Source organism: Heterodontus francisci, chromosome 39, assembly GCF_036365525.1.
Source record: "Heterodontus francisci isolate sHetFra1 chromosome 39, sHetFra1.hap1, whole genome shotgun sequence".
In the NCBI taxonomy this organism is placed as follows: Eukaryota; Metazoa; Chordata; class Chondrichthyes; order Heterodontiformes; family Heterodontidae; genus Heterodontus; species Heterodontus francisci.
Genome location: NC_090409.1, coordinates 30,745,665 through 30,767,837, shown reverse-complemented (window position 1 = coordinate 30,767,837; position 22,173 = coordinate 30,745,665). Strand labels below are relative to the sequence as shown.

Sequence of the window (22,173 nt, the reverse complement as noted above, 5' to 3'; positions counted from 1 at the left end):
TGCTCTTTTCTGTTTCGAGGATTTAGAATCGAAAGGGGGGAAAAAAAAGAGCAGCAGTTCCCAGTCAGCTGCAGAGGTGTTGGGAAGTTGCGACTCGGCTCCAGAGTTAAAGCCTTGAGCAGTTAAGGGCTAGTCCAAACCCAGCTTAGTGGGCGAGGCTGGAGCCTCAAGTCCCCAGTTTAATCATGACATTGAAAGTTGTGAACTATCTCCCTTAGTGAGTTGAAAAGTTGTTATCGTTCTGTTGTGCATTGTCACTTTATTTAAATTCTTATCATGAACATTGTGCATCTCAGCTACTGAGGGGAAAAATGGATGAAAAGTTCTATAATTCAGAGCAGGCTGAGGGTGCAGAGACTAGGGGGACTCGAGCTCATTTTAACCCCATGTTTGCCTTTTTAAAAACTATTACACTTTGATTTTAAAACACATTTGAAAGTAATTGTTTTCCGTTCTGTAACGGGACAAACTCAACAACATTCAAGCTGTGCAACCCTGCCTCTCAAGCACGTCGCAAGTAGCAGTAAAGGGGAGGAGAGAGCCATCATCTTACCCACTCTCAGCTTGGACAATCATGACATGGACATATAGAAGTAAAGACCACCTATTAATGTGGCTAGAGAAATGGCTGGCAGGTAGAAGACTGCATCGTGGTAAAGGGTACAGACTGAAACTGGCAGGAGCGGATGAGTGGTGCCCACCTGGGGATCTGTACAAGGCTTTGGCTTTTTGCTGTGCTTCTAAATAAAGGCTGGAGTACAAAGGAGAGAAAGTTATGTTCTGGGACTGACCGTCAAGAAGGCATTATTGACCTCGCAGATTCACCGGAGATCAATTGAGCAGTTGCACAGACTAGAAGCTTAAGGGCTGATCAAATTGAGGTGTTTAACGGAGTGGAGAGGGTGAATAGAAACTAGTTCCTCTGGTGCGGAGTCTGGAGCCGGGGCTGTCACCTTGAAATTAATGTTGGGCTGTTTAGGGGTGATGTCAGGAAGCACCACTTCTCTCAAAGGGTGGTGGGAATCTGGAACTCATGCCCCCAAAAAACTGTCATGTCCGGGTGGGGTCAGGTGAACATTTTACAGCTGAGGTTGGTGGCTTTTTGTTAGGCAGGAGAGTTAGGGTTGCTAAAGTAGTGAGAGCTAAGCTGCAGGTCAGCCAGGATGCAATTGAGTCTCCTGTTCCTACATTTCAGAGGTAAGAGGGTAGTCAAGAGAGAGGATAATTAGGAGAGGAGTGGGAAAGAGGAATCTGTCGGTGCAGTACAGCTTTATGAGAATAAAATTTGTATAAAATACTAGTTGGGCCACAGCTAGAGTACTGCGTGCAGTTCTGGTCACTGCGTGGCAGGAATGGTGTGACAGGACTAGAGAGGGCACAGAGGAGATTTGCAAGCATGCTGCCAGGAATGGAGAATGTTAGCTCAGAGGCAACATTGGATAGGCTGGGGTGGTTTTCCTTGGAGGCTCAGGGGTGATTTAATTGAAGCGAACAAAATTATGAGGGGCTGAGGTGAAGTGGATTGGAAGGGGCTACTTCAATCCGGAGAGGCGTCAATAATAGGCTTAAAATAATTGATGGAAGGATTAGAGGGGAGTTGAGAAATTCTTTCACCCAGAGGGTGATGGGAGTGTGGAACTCGTGGCCAGAAAGGGTGGTAGAGGCAGAAACCTTTGCATTTATAAAAAAAAAACACTTGGATATGCACATGAGGTGCAGTAACCATTGGGCCACAAACCAAAGAGCTGGGAAGTGGAATTAGGCTGCATAGCTCTTTGCCGCCTAGCAAACATGATGGGCTGAATGGCCTCTTTCTGTGCTGTACATTTTCTATGTTTCCAATGATACTGGGGCTAAAAGGATTAAAGTGAGGAATGGTTGGACCAACTTGACTTGTACTGCCTTGAGTGTAAAGATTAAGAGGTGATGAAGATGTTTAAAATGTTAAAAGGATTAGCTGGGGTAGATACTGAGAAACTATTTTCTCTGGTGAGGGGGAGGGAGTCCAGAACAAGGGAGCGTAATTCTAAAATTAAAGCTCGGCTGTTCATGCGTGAAGTCAGGAAGCAGAATTTCACAAAACTGAGTGGAAATCTGGACCCCTCTCCTTCAAATGTCTGTGACTGCAAAACTCTTCAACTGATTTATTTAGACAAAGGCAGCTGAAATGGAAATGAGGTGCAGATCATCAATGATCTTTATTTATGGGATGTGGGCGACGCTGGCTAGGCCAGCATTTATTGCCCATCCCTAATTGCCCTTGAGAAGGTGGTGATAAGCTGCCTTCTTGAACCACTGCAGTCCTTCTGGGGTAGGTGCACCCACAGTGCTGTTAGGAAGGGACTTCCAGGATTTTGACCCAGCGACAATGAAGGAGTATAGTTCCAAGTCAGGATGGTGTGTGACTTGGAGGGGAACTTGCAGGTGGTGGTGTTCCCATGCATCTACTGCCCTTGTCCTTCTAGGCGATAGAGATCGCGGGTTTGGAAGGTGCTGCCAAAGGATGCTTGGTGAGTTGCTGCAGTGCATCTTGTAGATGGTACACATAGCGCAAGAACACACGCTGTGTCAGTGGTGGAGGGGGTGCTGATCAAGCCGGCTGCTTTGTCCTGGATGGTGTCGAGCTTCTTGAGTGTTGTTGGAGCTGCACCCATCTAGGCAAGTGGAGAGTATTCCATCACACTCCTGACTTGTGCCTTGTAGATGGTGGACAGGCTTTGGGGAGTCAGGAGGTGAGTTACCGCTGAAATCCCAGTCTCCGACCTACTCTTGCAGCAGCAGGCATATGGCTGGTCCAGTTTAGTTTCTGGTCAGTGGTAACCCCCAGGATGTTGGGGGAATTCAGCATTGGTGATGCCATTGAACAGGAGATGGTTAGATTCTCTTGTTTGCCTTGCACTTGTGTGGCACAAATGTTACTTGCCCAAGCCTGACTGTTGGCCAGGTCTTGCTGCATATGGGCGCAGATTCCTTCAGTATCTGTGGAGTGAACACTGTGCAAACATCAGCCAACAATCCCCACTTTTGACCTTGGGTTGAAGGAAAGGTCATTGGTGAAGCAGCTGCAGATGGTTGAGCCTAGGACACGCTCCTGAGTAACTCATGCAAAAATGTCCTGGGACTGAGATGTTTGACCTCCAATCCATATTCGTGATTTAGACAGAGACTGAGTAATGGATCGACATGTTGCTGACGATACAAAAAGGTGGGAATGTCAGCTGTGAGGAGGACCCAAAGAGGGTGCAAAGGGCAAGTGAATGAGCAGTAAAGTAGCAGATGGGCTATAATAACAAAAATAATCAATATTGTTTCAAAGGCATGACACTTCTAAATGTCGTGTGGAGAGGGACTTGGGTGTACTGTACAAGGAACGTGCAGGTACAGCAGGCAAATGGCATATTGGGCTTTATTTCAAGAAGGTTGGAGTCCTTGAACTCCTTTTGGGAAGTAAGGATGGGCAGGTGGTTGATGTGTCAGTGGGGGAGCACTTTGGGACCAGTGACCATAACTCTATTAGCTTCAAGATAGTTATGGAAAAGGATAGGACTGGTCCTCAGGTTGAAGTCCTAAATTGGGGGAAGGCTAATTTCAATGGCATCATGCAGGAACTCTCAAAAGTTGAATGGGAGAGGCTGTTTACTGGTAAAGGGACGTCTGGCAAGTGGGAGGCTTTTAAAAGTGAGATAGGAAGAGTTTAGGGCCGGCATGTTCCTGTTAGATTGAAGGGCAAGGCTGGCAAGTTTAGGGAACCTTGGTTGATTAGGACGTTTGAGGGTCTGGTCAGGACAAAGAAGGAGGCATATGTCAGGTATATAGGCAGCTGGGATCGAGAGAGTCCCTCGAGGAGTATAGGGGATATAGGACTACACTTAAGGAAATTAGGAGGGCGAAAAGGGGCCATGAGATTTCCCTGGCAGATAAGATAAAGGAGAATCCTAAAAGATTCTATAAGTATATTAAGAGTAAAAGGGTAGCTAGGAAGAGAGTAGGTCCTCTTAAGGATCAGTGTGTCAATCTATGTGTGGAGCCACGGGAAATGGGTGAGGTCTTAAATGTATATTTCTCGTCTCTATTTACCGTGGAGAAGGTCATGGAAGCTAGTGAGTTCAAGGGAGGGAACACCGATATCCTGGAGCATATCAACATTACAAAGGAGGAGGTGTTGGAGGTTTTGAAGCGCATTAAGGTGGATAAATCCCCAGGGCCTGACCCAGGTGTATCCTTGGATGCTATGAGAAGCAAGGGAGGAGATTGCTGGGGCCCTGGCAGAGATTTTTGTATCATTGTTAGCCACGGGTAAGGTACTGGAGGATAGCTAATGTTGTGCCTTTATTTAAGAAGGGCAGCAGGGATAAGCCAGGCAACTACAGGCCAGTGAGCCATACATCAGTGGTGGGAAAGTTATTGGAAGGGATTCTGAGAGACAGGATTTATATGCATTTGGAAAGGCATGGTCTGATTGGGGATAGTCAGCATGGCTTTGTGCGTGGGAAATCATGTCTCACGAATTTGAGTTTTTCGAGGAGGTGACCAAGAGGATTGATGAGGGCAGGGCGATGGATGTTGTCTACATGGACTTTAGCAAGGCCTTTGACAAGGTCCCGCATGGAAGGCTGGTCCAGAAGGTTTGAACACATGGGATCCAGGGTGAGCTAGCAAATTGGATACAAAATTGGCTTGGTGATAGGAGGCAGAGGGTGGTAGTGGAGGGTTGTTTTTCAGATTGGAGGCCAGTGACCAGTGGGGTGCCGCAGGGATTGGTGCTGGGCCCTCTGTTTGACATCCAAGTCATTAATATATATGACAATGTAAAGGGCATGATTAGTAAGTTTGCAGATGACACCAAAATTGGTGGTATAGTGGACAGTGAAGAAGGTTGTCTAAGGTTACAACAGGATATAGATCAACTGGGAAAGTGGGCAAGAGAGTGGCAAATGGAATTAAATGCAGAAACGTGTGAAATGATGCATTTTGGGAAGTTAAACCAGGACAGGACATATACAGTGAATGGCAGGGCCCTGGGGAGTGTTGTTGAGCAGAGAGACCTTGGGGTGCAAGTACATAGTTCCCTGAAAGTGGCAACACAGGTAGGGTGGTGAAGAAGGCGTATGGCATTGAGTACAAGAGTTGGGACGTCATGTTACAGTTGTACATAACGTTGGTTAGGCCGCATTTGGAGTACGGTGTGCAGTTCTGGTCGCCGCACCACAGGAGAGATGTGATTAAGCTAGAGAGGGTGCAGAAAAGATTCACAAGGATGTTGCCTGGTTTGGAGGGCTTGAGTTACAAAGAGAGATTGGATAGGCTGGGTCTGTTTTCCCTGGAGCGAAGAAGGCTGAGCGGGGATATGATAGAGGTATATAAAATTAGGAGAGGCATAGATAGGGTAGATAGCCAGAGTCTGTTTCCCATGGTAGGGGTGACGAAAACTAGAGGGCATAGATTTAAGGTGAGAGGGAGGAGATTTAAAGAGGATCAAAGGGATACATTTTTCACACAAAGAATAGTGGGTATCTGGAATGAGCTGCCTGAGAAGGTGGTGGAGGCAGGAACAGTAGCAACATTTAAGAGGCATCTGGACAAGTATTTGAATGAGCAAGGCATAGAGGGATATGGAATTAATGCAGGCAGGTGGGATTAGTATAGATAGGCATTATGGTTGGCATGGACGTGGTGGGCTGAAGGGCCTGTTTCTATTCTCTACAACTCTATGACAAGAATAAGGAAGTCCTGCTACAATTGTGTAGGGCTTAGGTTAGACCACACCTGGAGTACTGTGCACAGTTTGGTTTCCACATAATCAGCAAGGATGTACTTGCATTGGAGGCAAGACAGCAAAGGTTCACTGCATTGGTTCTTGGGTTCAGAGGCTGAATGAATTGGGTCTATCCTTGCAGGAGTCTAGAAGAATGAGAGTTGATCTCATTGAAACATACAAGATTCTGAAGGGGCTCGACATGGTAGACACTGGGAGGTTGTTTCCTGTGACTCAGGAATCTGGAACAAAGTGGGGGGAGAGCCAGTCTCAGGGTAAGGATTTAGGACTGCGATGAAGAGAACCTTCTTTGTGAATCTTTGGAAGTTTCTACCCACAAAGCGTTGTGGATGCTGTATCGTTCAGTATATTTAAGGCTGAGGTGTTTTGGGGGTCTCAGCGAATCAAAGGCTATGGGCGCAGGCAGGAAAGTGGAGTTGAGGCAGAAGACTATTGAATAGGCTCAAGGGACTGCTGAGTAAGTGCCGCTTGATGGTATGTCAATGATGCCTTCCATCACTTTGTTGATTGCAAGAAGCCTGATTGGGCAGTAATTGGACAGTTTTGTAGCTGTAATGGAAAAGTTTGGCTGGCAATATGTCTAGTCCTAGAGCACAAGGAAACATGATGTCATGTGGAGTGAATCGAATTGGCTGAAGACTGGCATTTGTGATGCGGGGAAACCTCAGGAGGAGGCAGAGATGACTCATTCGCTCGGCACGTCAGGCTGGAAGATGGTTGCAAATGTTTCAATCTTGTGTTTTGCCCTGATGTGCTGGGCTCTCTCATTATTGAGGATGGGGATGTTGGTGAGTCTCTGCCTTCCGGTAGTTGTCCATCACCATTCACAACTGGATGCAGCAGGACTGCATAGCTTTGCTGTGATTATATTGGTTGTGGGCTCGCTTTGCTTTGTCCATCGGCTGCCACTTCCACTGTCCAGCATGCATGTTATGCTGTGTTGTAGCTTCACCGGGTTCATCTCATGGTTTGGTGCTGGCTTGCACTCTTCCACTCCTCACTGACCTGCTAATGGTAGAGTGAGGGAATACTCCATGCCATGAGGTTACAGATGGTGGTTGAATACAGTTCTGCATCTATCCTATTTAGCATGGTGGTAGTGCCAAACAACACGATTGAGGGTATGTTTAATGTGCGGGCAGGACTTCATTTCCACAAGGACTGTGCAATGGTCACTGTCATGGATGCATGCATCTGCAACAGGCCTAGTCTGGCAGATATGTTCAGGACTTGGTCAGCAGTGATACCACTCTTGGTCATGGACGGTGAAGTCCCCCGCCCAAAGTACATTCTATGCCCGAGAGTGGGGAAAGCAGGCTGAAGGGGCTTAATAGCCTCCTCTTGCTCTGTTCCTGTCTGCAAGGCTGAAGTCAGGAATGTGATAGGAACACTCACCAGGACTGCTGCGACACTCGAAAGCTTGGTGCCATCCAGGACAAAGCAGGTTGTTTGATCAGTGCTGCCGCTGGGCTCAATACCTTGTGTCACAGTGCACCATGGCTGCAGTGTGTACTGTCTACAGGATGCACTGCAGCAAATCATGAAGGTTTCTTCAACAGTACCTCCTCTCCCAACAAAAAGGACAGGAGTGGCATTAGTGTGGGAACACCACCGCTATGTTTCCAGCTTAATAAGTGCTGGATCTAGTTGAGGAATGCAGTACAGCATGTTTTATTGAGCATTTGGGAAATAGAGATATCATGGAAAAGGACAAGGAACAATCAATGTCGACTGCAAGAAGGTTAATTTCAGGAATTAAAAAGGATTGGCCCAGTTGGATTCAACTCGAGATTGGGAGGTAAACGTGGAGGACGTGGTTCAGATCCACTAGACACATTCCAATGGGGGTGTTTGAAAGGTCACCCAAGGCTACTATTCCCTGGATGACTAAATAAATTGGGATTAAAATGAAACAGAAAGAGACGTCTGACAAATGTGAGTTTAATAATGTGGTCGAGAATCCAGCAAGCACAGAGCAGATCTAAAAAGGTATATGAAAAGTAATGAGAACAATTAAGTCTTGTTTATTTTATTTAGATTTAGAGATACAGCACTGAAACAGGCCCTTCGGCCCACTAACCACCCATTTATACTAATCCTACACTAATCCCATATTCCTACCACATCCTCACCTGTCCCTATATTCCCCTACCACCTACCTATACTAGGGGCAATTTATATTGGCCAATTTACCTATCAACCTGCAAGTCTTTTGGGTGTGGGAGGAAACCCACGCAGACACAGGGAGAACTTGCAAACTCCACACAGGCAGTACCCAGAACTGAACCCGGGTCGCTGGAGCTGTGAGGCTGTGGTGCGAACCACTGCACCACCCTATTAACAAAAAAAATAGTAAAAGGGAAGTTAAAGGGAGGGCAAGGTTCATTAGGGACCAAAAGGAGATCTTGTGGAGGCAGAGGGCATGACTGAGGTACTAAATGAGTACTTTGGCAGTATTCTCTTTACTGTCGGTGCAATGCAGCAGTAAAGCAGGAGGGAGTAGAGTGACTGGACAGGTTAAAAATAAAGAGGTAGTCATTTAAAGGTTAGCAGTCCTCAAAGTAGAAAAGGGACAATGGCAATGTGGATAAAGGAATCGAAAGCAGAGTAGTGGTGAATGTTTATCAGATTGGAGGATTCTTGCAGTGTCCCTGGCATCAATATTGGGACCAGTGCTTTTTGTTACATAAATCATGACCTGCACTGGGTAATTTCAAAGCTTGCAGATGGCACAAAGCTTTGAAAGTAGTCAACAGTGGTGATGGTCAGCATAGTTTGCTGACCCAGGTTGTGGATGATACGGGAGGGGAGGGGGGAGAAGAGAGGCAGTCAATACTGAGGGGGGGGATGCAATAAATTAAAAGAGAACACTAATAAACTTGCAAAATGGGCAAATAATTGGCCAATGAACTAACGTTTTGGTGGGAAGAATAGGGAGGTCACATTCCTCGGAAGGAACAAAGGGATCTTGAAGGACAAATACACCAATCTCAAAGTTGCTCTACAGATTAGCAAAGCAAGCACTGGGCTTTGTTTTTAGAGGGATAGAAGTGAAAAGTAGGGAGGTGATGCTAACCCTGCATCGAACCTTGGTTGGACCACACTTTGTGTACTGTGTGCAGTTCTGGTCGCTATTATAAGAACATCGAGTCACTGGAAAGGGTGGCGATGGGTCTCATTTCTCTTGAAAGAAAAGTGGAGGAGATGATCCAATTGAGGTCTTCAAAATAATGGAAGATTTTGATAATGAATACAGACAGAACATTTTCTCCTGTAAAGAGCAGAACTGGAGGACAGTAATAGAAGCTAGTCACCAAGAAATCAAATAGGGAATTCAGAAGAAACTTACCCAGAGAGCACTGAGAATGTGGTTGAGGTGAATAGTATCAATGGATTTAAGGGGGAGCGAGACAAGCAGACGAAGGACGGTGCAGTGGTTAGCACCGCAGTCTCACAGCTCCAGCGACCCGGGTTCAATTCTGGGTACTGCCTGTGTGGAGTTTGCAAGTTCTCCCTGTGTCTGCGTGGGTTTCCTCCCACATGCCAAAGACTTGCAGGTTGATAGGTCAATTGGCCATTATAAATTGCCCCTACTATAGGTAGGTGGTAGGGATGTGGTAGGAATATGGGATTAGTCTAAATGGGTGGTTGATGGTCAGCACAGACTCGGTGGGCCGAAGGGCCTGTTTCAGTGCTGTATCTCTTTTTTAAAAAAAAGGGAATAGATAGTCCTGATAGATTTATATGAGGTAAGATCGAAGAAGGTTCGAGTGGAGCATAAAGGACTGGATGGGCCAAATGGCCTGTTTCTGTGCCGCAAAGCCTAGGAGAAAGGCTGGGCCCAATCATGCAGAGCACATCGATGGAAAAAACTGCAACCAGTAAATTTAATGCAGAAACATGTGATCCAAAACACAAAGAATGAGACAAAAGTAGTGTTTAATTGTTACTGTATGCATTGCAGGTCAGCCCAGACTGGGCTATATTTACAAAAATTACAAATTAAAAAGACCTATCTGCCCAGAATGGAACTGAAACTCCAGCAGACTCGATCAAGGCGGGAGGAGCAGTGAACATACGAATTAGGAGTAGGCCACTCGGACCTTCGAACCTGCTCCGCCATTCAATAAGCTGAACTGATTACTCCACATTTCCACCTACCCCTTAAAAATATTCAAAGACTCTGGAATTCCTTTCCTCAAAAGGCAGTGGAAGCAAAGACTCACGATCCTAAGAAAAAATTTCTCCTCATCTCTGTCTTAAATGGGTGACCCCTTTTTTAAAAACACTGACCCCGAGTTCTAGATTTTTCCACATCCACCCTGTCAAGACCCCTCAGGATCTTATATGTTCCAATCAAGTTGCCTCTTACTCTTCTAAATTCTAGCGGATACAAGCCCAGCCCGTCCAATCTTTCCTCGTAAGACAGCCTGCCCATTCCAGGTATTAGTCGCCTTTCATAAATAAGGAGACCAGCTGTGGTCTCACCAATGCCCTGTACAGCTGAAGCATAACCTCCCTACTTTTATATTCAATTCCCCTCGCGATAAATGATAACATTCTATCAGCTTTCCTAATTATGTGCAGTACCTGCATACTAACCTTTTGTGAGTCATGCACTAGGACACCCAGATCCCTCTGCATCTCAGAGCTCTGTAATCTCTCACCATTCAGATAATATGCTTCTTTTTCAGTCTTCCTGCCAATTTCACATTTTCCCACATTATTTACCAGGTCTTTGCCCACTCACTTAACCTATCTATATCCCTTTGTAGCAACCATACCTTCGGTCCCATGATCTACGTCATTTATATAAATTGTAAAAAGTTGAGGCCCAGCACAGATCCCCGTGGCACATCACTCATTCCATCTTAAAACCAGAAAATGACCCATTTATGCCTACTCTGTTTCCTGTTAGCCAGCCACTCTAACCTTTGATGTAGCACCTTATCAAATGCCTTCTGGAAATCTAAGTACAATACATTATCCACAGCACATCCAACTCCCTCAACGAACTCCAATAAATTGGTTAGATATCATTTCCCTTTCACAAAACCATGTTGACTTTGCCTGATTACCTTGAATTTTTCTAAATGCCCTGCTACAACATCTTTAATAATAGCTTCTAACATTTTCCCTAAGAAAGATGCTAAGCTAACTGGCCTGTCGTTTCCTGCTTTCTGTCTCCTTCCTTTTTGAATAAAAGAGTTACATTGGCTGTTTTCCAATCTAACGAAACCAAATTAAAACTAACGCATCAACTATCTCACTGGCCACTTCCATCAGGACCCGGGGACTTGTCAGCCTGCAGCTCCAACAATTTGTTCAGTACCATTTCCCTGGTAATTGTAACTTTCTTGAGTTCCTCCCTCCCTTCCATTTCCTGACTTACAGCTAATACTGGAATGTTAGTTGTATCGGCCCAGGAGAGGGAGGAGCAGTAAGCCAGGGCAGGGCCTGCAGTGGGGCGTGGGTGAGAAGCCTAGGTCTTGGTCCCAGTGCCTCTTCGTCAGGCCACTCTTGACCTCTGTGCCCTCTGACCCATTCTCTTTTCCCACTGTTCCTGAATGCTGCCCTCTGCTCCAGCTGTGCATCTGGTGCAGGTGTAGCTGAAGAGGAGGATGCTTCCTGTGAGGTATCAACAGGGGAGCTGCTCACGTGGCCTGGAGCGAGTGTCGTTTTTACAGGGGGTGGGCCCCATCACCTCCAGCCTCGAGCGATAGAGAAATGGGAGCAAGTCAGGCTCGGTGCGCTGGCGCTCACTGCTCCTCGAGGGGTATCTGTAATACCCCCATCTCCCCTCCCGCGGGATCTGTAACCACTGCACCCTCCCCGCCCCCCCCCCCCCCCCACAGCTTACATAGACATGCTGGTCAGGTTGTCGTGACTCAGGCCTCCTTTGCGTGAGCTGCTTGTCCCGTGCCCTGAGCTACAGTATTCCTGCAGGTTGTGCCTCAGGGTGACCAGGGCTGAGCCTAGACAAGCCCGATTGGGGGCCAGGATCCCGCCGGGCAGCTGGAACATGACGGTCGCCACGCCGGCCATCCCATCGTCGGTGGGTTCCAGGGTGATGGGCCCCACCTTGAAGCCGGTGTAGGAGTAGTTGATGAGCTGGGGCAGGAAGGGCTCCGAGCGGCGCCAGTGGGGGTGAGGAGGCTCCGAGGGCGGCGGGTACGGTTTCAACCGCGGCATCAGCTTGTGTCTTAGCGGCAGGAAGACCAGCTCCGCCTCGGGCTCAAAGTAAACCGCCAGCTTGGCGAAAGGCCGGCTCGCCATCTTGTTCATCTCCTGGATGTGGCGGTGCTGCTCCCGTCGGAAATCCACAAACTGCTTGATCTTCCAGAGCAGGACGCAGACCGAGAGGAAGAGGAAGAAGCAGGAGAAGAAAACGCTGAAGAAGACAAAGAGGTCGATGTGGGCCTGGTCCTGGCGGAAGAAGAGCAGGCCCTGCGACTCGCCCCCGCCGCCGCTGCTGTTGCCCACTCCCAGCAGCACCATGAAGAAACGCTGGGTCTTGAGCGTGTGCAGCTCGTAGGGGTAGGTGATGACCAGCCTCTCCCTCACCCCCCTCACCATCAGGATCGTGTGCTGGTTGCTGATGGTGATGTAGGTGGTCAGCCCCTCGGCCCGCTCCTCACGCACCTTCTCTGCCTCCGGGCTCTCGGGCAGCGGCACGCTGACGTTCAGCGCCCGGCGTTTCCTCAGTAGCTCCGGGCTCAGGGGCTCCCTGCGGGATTCGGGATCACCCACCTGGACGGTGTGGAAGCCGGTGCTGGGATCGACATTGACTGTGAACGAGGAGTGGGAGTTGGAGATGTAAACGTCCACCCCCCCGAAGGTCACGTCGATGGTGATGCGGATGTCCACATTGGTAAACTTGGGCTGCACCGCAAAGAGGACGCTCCGGCCCAGTGGCAGGTTCTTGATGTTGGGCTCGTGGTAACAGTTACTCTGCGAGGTCGGGTCTAAGCAGTATTCCTGCTCCACCGTGATCTGCCGGTAACACTGCCGCCCATTGGTCGGGTTCCCCAGGAAATTCTCCTTGCACCGGGCACACTGCGGAGAGAAGAAGCGAGAGTGAGAAGCAGGCAGCCCACGGGGAGAGCGGGGCCTCGGGTGCTGATCTCTCACCTGGTATTTGTAACAGTCCTTCTTGTCTGTCTGTGCCGTGGGGCAGCTGGTCTCTGTGTTGTTCTGACACTGGCACTCAGTGCCATCTGTTGTCCGACATCTGTCCCAATGCCCATTACACTGGCACCTGGAACAGAGAACCAGAGCATTACACAGGAGAGGAGGGAGAGAGCGAGGGGATGGGGGGGGAGGGGGGTGAGAGAGCGAGGGGATGGGGGGGAGGGAACAAGGGGGATGGAGGGGAGGGGAGGGACAAGGGGAGAGGGAGTGGCAGCAAGGGGGGTGGAAGAGGCTCTGAGGGGGGGAGGGAAATGGGAAGGGTGAGGGCAGATAGACGGTTGGGGACTGAGAATGCGGGGAGTGATATATGGGAGCACAGTTTAAGGTTGTGTGTGTGTGACTACCACCACCCCACATCTCTCAGTGGCCACTTAATTTACACTAAAAGCACAGAGTGAAGAACTGTGATGGCCAGATTGTTCGATATGTCTTATAAATTGTGATTTTTAAAAGTTCAAGATGGAGCCCAGAAAGTCAGGTGACCTCACCTCCACCCTGCAAAATTTACCAGGACAACACAGATCTTCTGAAAAACAGAGACTACTGCACTAACACGTGAAGAATAACGGGTTTTGCTCTCAGATTTTTAGGTCATAAAACAAAGTGTCAGTACTTGAGATACTGCAAATGAAGCAGGCAAATGTTGATACCTGGGGACAATGGTTATTGGTGGAGGTCCAGGTTGGAAGTGCTCGGAGAAGTCAAGTGAAGAAAATATTAAATTTTGAAAAGTCTGCAAGATTTGCAACTGGGAAGAGTTTGGAACTGTTACTTGTAATTTGGGGTACTCACTACTTGTCATGAATCGATGATGAAAAGCAACTGTAAATTGTGTTTTGTGCACTTGTGCGTTATTGTCAACTGCCATTTTACACAGCATGTTAAGTTTTAGCTGTGTTCCACATGTTAAAATGGAGGAGGGAGTTCATGTGGAACAGCTGCTTGAAGGGGTCCAATTACACGACCCAGGAGCAGCCTTTTCAGCCTGCCTGGATGGGAAACTGTAGCAGTTGAGGGTACAGCTTGTTCAGAAGACACAGCTGCCTGAAGCTGCACACCTCTCTCGAAGGCCTTTTCAGCGAGAAAATTAAAAAGCCACACCAAGAAAAACTTGGGAAAAAAAAATCAAGGACAAAAGCTGCAAAATGAACAGCAGGAAAGTCTGATTTTTACCAGTTTCCTCTCCGTCTAAAAGAAGGTGACTTCAGCAATTAAGCTGCCTCCATTTATATCCAAGAGTGCAAGATGAAGTCAGTGATCTCCAGTTTGGACTTTCCATTAATTTAAAAAGGGCTCTAGTTTTAACTGAAATCCATGTTAGCTTGCAGTTAAGATAATTTTCTATTTAGTATATGCCCTTGCTTTTTTTATGCCTTCAATCTTTCCTTGTATGTTTGTATGCGTGCGTTGTGAAGTTAATCCCCTTCCTGAGTTAGAGAGTACATTAATAAACCCTCATTGTTTTCTTTTAAACTTCAAGAAAAAATCAATTAACTACCAGTTCGTAACATAGTTATAAAGTACGATTTAGTTAATTGGGAATTTCTTTTAGTTTAGTGCAACAAGGCTTAAAATTTGAAATCTTGTCGTGTAATTTGTTAAATTGGTCTCGGGGCTCTCGTATTTTCCACACGATCGATCTCAGCACGGTGAAGGAATCGTGCTCCGTACTTGGTGCATTTTCCATCCAGCAGGAAGTAACCATCCAGGCAGGTGTCGCAGCGCTCCCCTGAACTGTTGTTCTGACACTGGATGCAGACGGCATTCTCCTCCCACGGCCCCTCCAACACCCAGTTCGTAATCTGTACAGGACCAAGAGCGGAGATCGCATTAACACAAAAGACACGTGGAGGTGGCAGACCACAAAGCATCGGTCTTAGAATCTGGGAATGACTAGCACATGCATGGCTTGAGGGTATTTAAATATTGCCCAACGCACGGACACAGTCAGACTCCAATACACTTGCACTGCTCCATCTGATGTGAGCCGGGATCAGTGATCTTTTGTAACTCACTTCCTCAGTGTCCGCTGCTCAGTGGGAGGTGGTTTTCCGGATTGCATGGTCACAGGGATACGGTCAGGAGGCTCCCCCATTGGACGGGGAACTTTCATAGGTACAAACAAGGACCATTTTGAAAACAATGACACTTGCTAAACAAGGAGAGCTGATGCCATTCCCAGATGTGTTGGTGATTTTTGAGGTCTGACTGATGCAGGATGGCGAAGGGGCAGCTGTGACTCTACTGACCTTGGTTACGTCCAGTGGATATGTCTCTGGGTCTGTCCTCGCCGTCTCGTACTGCTCCCTCATGATGCAGATGTGGCTGTTGTTGTTGCAATAGTTGCTACAGGGTTTGCACAGGCCCCCAGACACGGCTGAGCCCACAAACAGCGGCTTACATTTCTCGCAGTGATCACCCTGAGAATACAGTAACACAGGCCCAGGTTACCAATCACTGTGCACATTCAGCTGCTAAAGCACGAGAGTTGATGGGGAACTGTCACTCACCCAAACCTCACCCAGCTCCTACCCCCGCACCCCGCCCGACTCACCCAGCTTCCCCCACCCCCACAGATTCACCCAGCTCTCCCTCCTCTACAACAGGCAGGAGTCTCCCTGCCCTCACCCGCGCCCTCTGCTCCCGTCCCTGTTACCTTGGTGTTATTGACGCACTGCAGGCAGTGATCCCGAGCACTGGCGCTCTCACAGTTGCTGTGCTGGTTACACTGACACTCCACCGAGCAGTTCTGCCCCACGTATCCAAAGTGACATTGGCAGTTGTTGGGTTCCACACACGTTCCATTGACACAGCCCTGCTCACAGACTGGCTTACACAGCCCCACCATACTGCCCGGGGTTGGGGGGGGGGGGGCAGGAGAGGGAGAGGGAGGGCAGAAGGAAGGACAGGGTGAGCGATAGAGGGCGTGCAAGGAGAGAAAGAGACCAGTTAAACAAACAGGCCACACAGAAACCACATTAAAAACTGTACCTGGATTGGGAAAATTGCACTGGGTCCATCAGCCCTGGGCAGTTGGACCTCTAAACCTCTCGGCTCCTGCACAGTTCCTAACTTCTCACCATTTAGAAAATTCTCTATCTTTCTCAGTGGGTGATCTCACACTTTCCCACATTGAACTGTATCTGCCACTGCTTTGCCCACTCGCTGAATCTATCAATGTCCCTTTACAACTTTCTGCTCCCAGTTACACTGTTTACTGTGTCACCTAACTTAGTGTCATCAGAAAACTTAGATATTCGTCTCTCCGTTCCTTCATCCAATTCATTTATAAACACAGTGAAAAGCTGAGACCCCCCCAGTGCAGATTCCGGTCACATTCAGCCATTCTGAGTACACAGCCATTATCTTTCTTCTGTGCCTCCTACTTTCCAAACAATTACTCAAAAAAGACAATAGGTTGCCTCCAATTCCATGCACTCCCATTTTTATTAACTGTCTCTTAAGTGGAATCTTATTGAATACCTTCTGGAAGTCCGTACAAATAATACTCCTGCCTGTATCATCACCCATACTCCCTCAATCACCCCCAGCCTGCATCACTCTCTCAACTAACCCCACTGCCTGTATCACTCTCTCAGCTAACCCCACTGCCTGTATCACTCTCTCAGCTAACCCCACTGCCTGTATCACTCAGCTAACCCCACTGCCTGTTTCACTCTCTCAACTAACCCCACTGCCTGTATCACTCTCTCAACTAACCCCACTGCCTGTATCACTCTCTCAACTAACCCCACTGCCTGCATCACTCTCTCAGCTAACCCCACTGCCTGCATCACTCTCTCAACTAACCCCACTGCCTGCATCACTCTCTCAGCTAACCCCACTGCCTGCATCACTCTCTCCTAGCTCACCCCACTGCCTGTATCACTCTCTCAACTAACCCCACTGCCTGCATCACTCTCTCAACTAACCCCACTGCCTGCATCACTCTCTCAGCTAACCCCACTGCCTGCATCACTCTCTCAGCTAACCCCACTGCCTGCATCACTCTCTCAGCTAACCCCACTGCCTGCATCACTCTCTCAGCTAACCCCACTGCCTGCATCACTCTCTCAACTAACCCCACTGCCTGCATCACTCTCTCAACTAACCCCACTGCCTGCATCACTCTCTCAACTAACCCCACTGCCTGCATCACTCTCTCAGCTAACCCCACTGCCTGCATCACTCTCTCAACTAACCCCACTGCCTGCATCACTCTCTCAGCTAACCCCACTGCCTGTATCACTCTCTCAGCTAACACCACTGCCTGCATCACTCTCTCAGCTAACCCCACTGCCTGCATCACTCTCCCAGCTAACCCCACTGCCTGTATCACTCTCTCAACTAACCCCACTGCCTGTATCACTCTCTCCTAGCTCACCCCACTGCCTGCATCACTCTCTCAGCTAACCCCACTGCCTGTATCACTCTCTCAACTAACCCCACTGCCTGTATCACTCTCTCCTAGCTCACCCCACTGCCTGCATCACTCTCTCAGCTAACCCCACTGCCTGTATCACTCTCTCCTAGCTCACCCCACTGCCTGTATCACTCTCTCAACTAACCCCACTGCCTGTATCACTCTCTCCTAGCTCACCCCACTGCCTGCATCACTCTCTCAGCTAACCCCACTGCCTGTATCACTCTCTCAGCTAACCCCACTGCCTGTATCACTCTCTCAACTAACCCCACTGCCTGTATCACTCTCAACTAACCCCACTGCCTGTATCACTCTCTCCTAGCTCACCCCACTGCCTGCATCACTCTCTCAGCTAACCCCACTGCCTGTATCACTCTCTCAGCTAACCCCACTGCCTGTATCACTCTCTCAGCTAACCCCACTGCCTGCATCACTCTCTCAGCGAATCCCACTGCCTGCATCACTCTCTCAGCTAACCCCACTGCCTGTATCACTCTCTCAACTAACCCCACTGCCTGTATCACTCTCTCAACTAACCCCACTGCCTGTATCACTCTCAGCTAACCCCACTGCCTGCATCACTCTCTCAGCTAACCCCACTGCCTGCATCACTCTCTCAACTAACCCCACTGCCTGCATCTCTCTCTCCTAGCTCACCCCACTGCCCCTATCACTCTCCCCTTCCTCGCCCCCTTACCCTATCCCTCTCCCCTCACTCGCCCTCCTGTCTCGATCACTCTCCTCTCACTCACCTGTCTTGCATGTAGCCATTCCTGCAGATACACTCGAATCCCTGCAGCTTGTCGGTGCAGTTCTGGGTATCATCACAGTCATGGTGTCCGTTTAAACACTCGTTCTCTGGTGGGCAAGACATGAAGGCCCAGTCTCCGTCCGAGACGGGGCAGGTCTGAGAACTGTCTGTGGACACACAGAGAAACATCAAACACCAGAACATGGAGGGGAAACAGATCGCTCCAGAGCACAGCACTGCCTGCCACCATGTTGCTCCCTCGCCGCCTGTCTCCACACGGGACACAGGCCCCTCGTCGCCTGTCCCCACACGGGACACAGGCCCCTCACCACCTGTCCCCACACGGGACACAGGCCCCTCGCCGCCTCTACCCACACGGGACACAGGCCCGTCGCCGCCTGTCCCGTCGCCGCCTGTCCCCACACGGGACACAGGCCCCTCGCCGCCTGTCCCCACACGGGACACAGGCCCCTCGCCGCCTGTCCCCACACGGGACACTGGCCCCTCGCCGCCTGTCCAAGGAACACAAATGCTGACAGTGTGACTGTCTCCAGGAAGCTTGGCCCCACCCAGTGTACGTACCATCTTGCGGCCCATTCAAACCGCCCTGGATACATCTGCCGATTCCGTTGAGGCCTCGGGTAGAGCACCAACCGCAGTGAGAGTGCCGGACGCAGTGGGAGCACTGATGGTAGCTGGCACACGACAGGTTACAGCTCGTCTTCAACCCCTTCAGTAAGTGGCCACACATCCCCGCTGCACATCGCATTGGCAGGAAACTGGGACTCATACACTGTGGCACAGAAAGAGCTGGCATTAGATGGGACTGTGGGGAGAGGGTGCTGTGGGGGCTTGGGAGATGGGAGAGTCTTCGAGGTGAGGCTCATTGGGCGGGGGCAGAAGAGCGAGGGGAGGCTCAGTGGGGGGGGGAATAGAGTTGGGGGAGGCTCGTTGGGCGGAGGGTTGGGGGAGAGAGGAGAGAGAGGGGAGGCTCGGTGGGTGGATAGAGTATTAGAAGGGGGTTTGGGTGGTGGGTGAGTGGGGGTGATGTGGTGGTGGAGGTCTAGGCGCACAGTGTATTGGGTGGAGGGTGAGAGACAGAGTGTCGGAGGGGGCGGTGTCTGGGGGCCCAAGTGTTTCGCAACAGCCTCTGCACCGAACGATTTCTCACCCTCGGGGATTTCAGCCTCCATCTCACTTCACCATGTCCTCTCTCCTCAGTTCACTGCCCTCTCATCCACCCCTTCATCGTACCCTCCATGTAAACTGCACAACCCGAATTCACGACCGTCAGCTTGACCTCGCTGTCTTACATAGTCTCGCTAGCCCCAACAGGATCAAGCACAGACAAGGCCATCGCCGATCACTTCCTTGTCTCATTCGCCAATCCTATTGCATTCTGTGTCCGCCCCCCGGAAAACACCAGCCCCCAATTCACTTACAACTTCACTTTCAAAACCCCAACTATCTAGCCTTCGGCCGCTGGTTCACCACATCATTCCTGCAGCTACTGATCTGCTCAACCACACCCTCACTTCTACCTTTGATGTCCTGGTCCCCAGTAAAACCAATTCTCTCACCCAGACCATTCTCCCTGGTACGGCCTCATCTCCACTCCCCAAAGTCCAAGAAGGCAGACTTGAATGGATATGGCGGTGACTGTTAAAGCCATTCACTGTCGGAAGTGACTGGACCACATGAAGCAGCATCAGGTCCTGCCGTCACCTGCTAAAACTGCTCGCTACTCCTGGATCATCCTGGAATGCAAAGATAACCCTCGGCTTCTTCTCTCAACTGCAAAACCGTCGCCTTAAACCCCTCTCCCCTGTCTCCTCCACCCTCACCTCGAACAAATGTGAGGAGCTCATGTTTCTGACGAAGACTGGGGCCATGTGATCAGCTGCCTCTGCCATTCCCCTCCCTTCCCCCCCAACGCCCCCCTCGCCCACCTGGACAATCGCCCTCGAAGCTTTCCCCCGTCCTAACCCTGAACTCGCTTCTTTCTATCCTACCTCCCCTCAAGCCTCTCCGAGTGTATTTCATCCAGGAAATCCACTTCCTGCTCCCTCGATCCTATTCCCACTAAACTGATCACCTAACTTCCCCTCCTGCTCCCATTGTAATTGGCTCTCTCTTTTCAGGTACTGTCTCCTTCTCTTCAAGAAGCAAAGCCTCGACCCCACCGTCCTTGTAAATTACTGCCCCATCTGCAACGTCCCTTTCCTCTCTAAAATCCGGGAACGTGTTGTCACCTCCCAAATCCATTCCCATCTTTTCCGGAATGTCACATTTGAATCCCTCCAATACTCCCCAGTACTGAAACAGCTCTTATCAAAGTCACGAGTGAAATCCTGTGTGACTGTGACAGAGGTAAACTTTCCGCCCCTCGTCCTTCTCGACCTGTCTGCAGCCTTTGACACGGTTGACCACACCATCCTCCTCCAACACCTCCGCACTGTCGTCCAGCTGGGTGGGACTGCTCTCCTCTGGTTCCATTCTGATCTAACTAATCGTAGCCAGAGAAGCACTTGCAATGGCTTCTCTTCCTGCTCCCGCACCGTTACCTCTGGGGTCCCTCAAGCAACGACTCTTGGCCCCTCCTATTTCTCATCTACATGGCGACATCATCAGCCCCAAAACCTGCCAAGATACTCTGCGCTCCTCGAATTCTGGCCTCCCGAGCAGTCTGGGCCCTAAGCTCTGGAACTCACTCCCTCAAACTCTCCTGCTCTCTTCCCTCTTTTAAGATGCCCCTTAAAACCTACCTCTTTGACCAAACTTTTGGTCATCTGCCCTAATATCCCATCTGGCTCAGTGTCAAATTTTGCATTATTATGCTCCTTTGGGGATGTTTTATTCTGCTATAGACTCTTATATAAAGAAGTTTCTGCTGTTCTCCTTTCCTGACATCTTTTTTTCTTCTGTCATCCTCTTATTTATTATCTGTGTACTTAGTGTATACGTGTTCTTCTGTTCTAAATTTACCCTCGTCTCGTTCTTTATCATTACTGCAGAGTATTCTTATACTTTTGCGGAGTACATTTTTCTGAACTCGACAGATCACCATTTAAAATCGTTCTCACTGCTGTCTGATGTCTTTGTCAATGTTTTTCTCCATTTTACCTTCCCCATTCCATTCTCATGCCCTCAAATTTAGCTTTTATGCCAATCTATTACCATAGACTTTGCCTAACTTATGTCTTCCTCAATCATTATTTTTAAACCTTTTTATGTTATGATCGCTATTGCCTAGTTGCATCCCTACACTCACTTCTCCTATCAGCTCTGGCTCAATAACTATGACTCGACAGTTCCGAGCCGAGCTCTTACCTGCTGCAGAGCCAGACTCCAGACGCACTGCTGCCACCCACCATCTGAGCCGTTGGAGCTAAGACACTCAGTGCAGGTGGTGAGGTTATGACACGGGGTTGGGCAAGGCTCAGGGGGGCAGGATTCCACAGGCATCGGTGATACGTTGCGCAGAGAGTGGCTGAAGCAGGTCCAGTCATAGGCGGGACTCACGCTGAGGATCCGACGGGTCTCACCTGAAACACAATGGGATAGAAGTGAGCACGGAGGACCGGACACCGGGAACGCTCAGGGCGAGCGGAGGACCGGACACCGGGAACGCTCAGGGCGAGCGGAGGACCGGACACCGGGAACGCTCAGGGCGAGTGGAGGATCGGACACCGGGAACGCTCAGGGCGAGTGGAGGACCGGACACCGGGAACGCTCAGGGCGAGTGGAGGATCGGACACCGGGAACGCTCAGGGCGAGCGGAGGATTGGACACCGGGAACGCTCAGCGCGAGCGGAGGACTGGACACCGGGAACGCTCAGGGCGAGCGGAGGATTGGACACCGGGAACGCTCAGGGCGAGCGGAGGATCGGACACCGGGAACGCTCAGCGCGAGCGGAGGACTGGACACCGGGAACACTCAGGGCGAGCGGAGGATCGGACACCGGGAACGCTCAGCGCGAGCGGAGGACCGGGCACCGGGAACGCTCAGGGCGAGCGGAGGATCGGACATCA

The 22,173-nt window shown here is 49.8% G+C and overlaps 1 protein-coding gene across 1 annotated transcript in view; it reads right to left on the bottom strand.

Moving 5' to 3' along the window:
- Positions 1-11,613: 11,613 nt before the first annotated feature.
- megf8 (multiple EGF-like-domains 8) overlaps positions 11,614-22,173 on the bottom strand; it is a 173,655-nt gene continuing 163,095 nt past the window's right edge. The window contains exons 36-43 of the mRNA XM_068018430.1: positions 21,472-21,686; positions 18,724-18,934; positions 18,143-18,308; positions 15,624-15,816; positions 15,217-15,387; positions 14,639-14,769; positions 12,908-13,034; positions 11,614-12,832 (exon numbers count right to left, since the gene is read on the bottom strand). Coding sequence (XP_067874531.1) covers positions 11,633-12,832; positions 12,908-13,034; positions 14,639-14,769; positions 15,217-15,387; positions 15,624-15,816; positions 18,143-18,308; positions 18,724-18,934; positions 21,472-21,686 — 2,414 coding nt within the window. The 3' untranslated portion in view covers positions 11,614-11,632. The remainder of the gene's footprint in view (positions 12,833-12,907; positions 13,035-14,638; positions 14,770-15,216; positions 15,388-15,623; positions 15,817-18,142; positions 18,309-18,723; positions 18,935-21,471; positions 21,687-22,173) is intronic.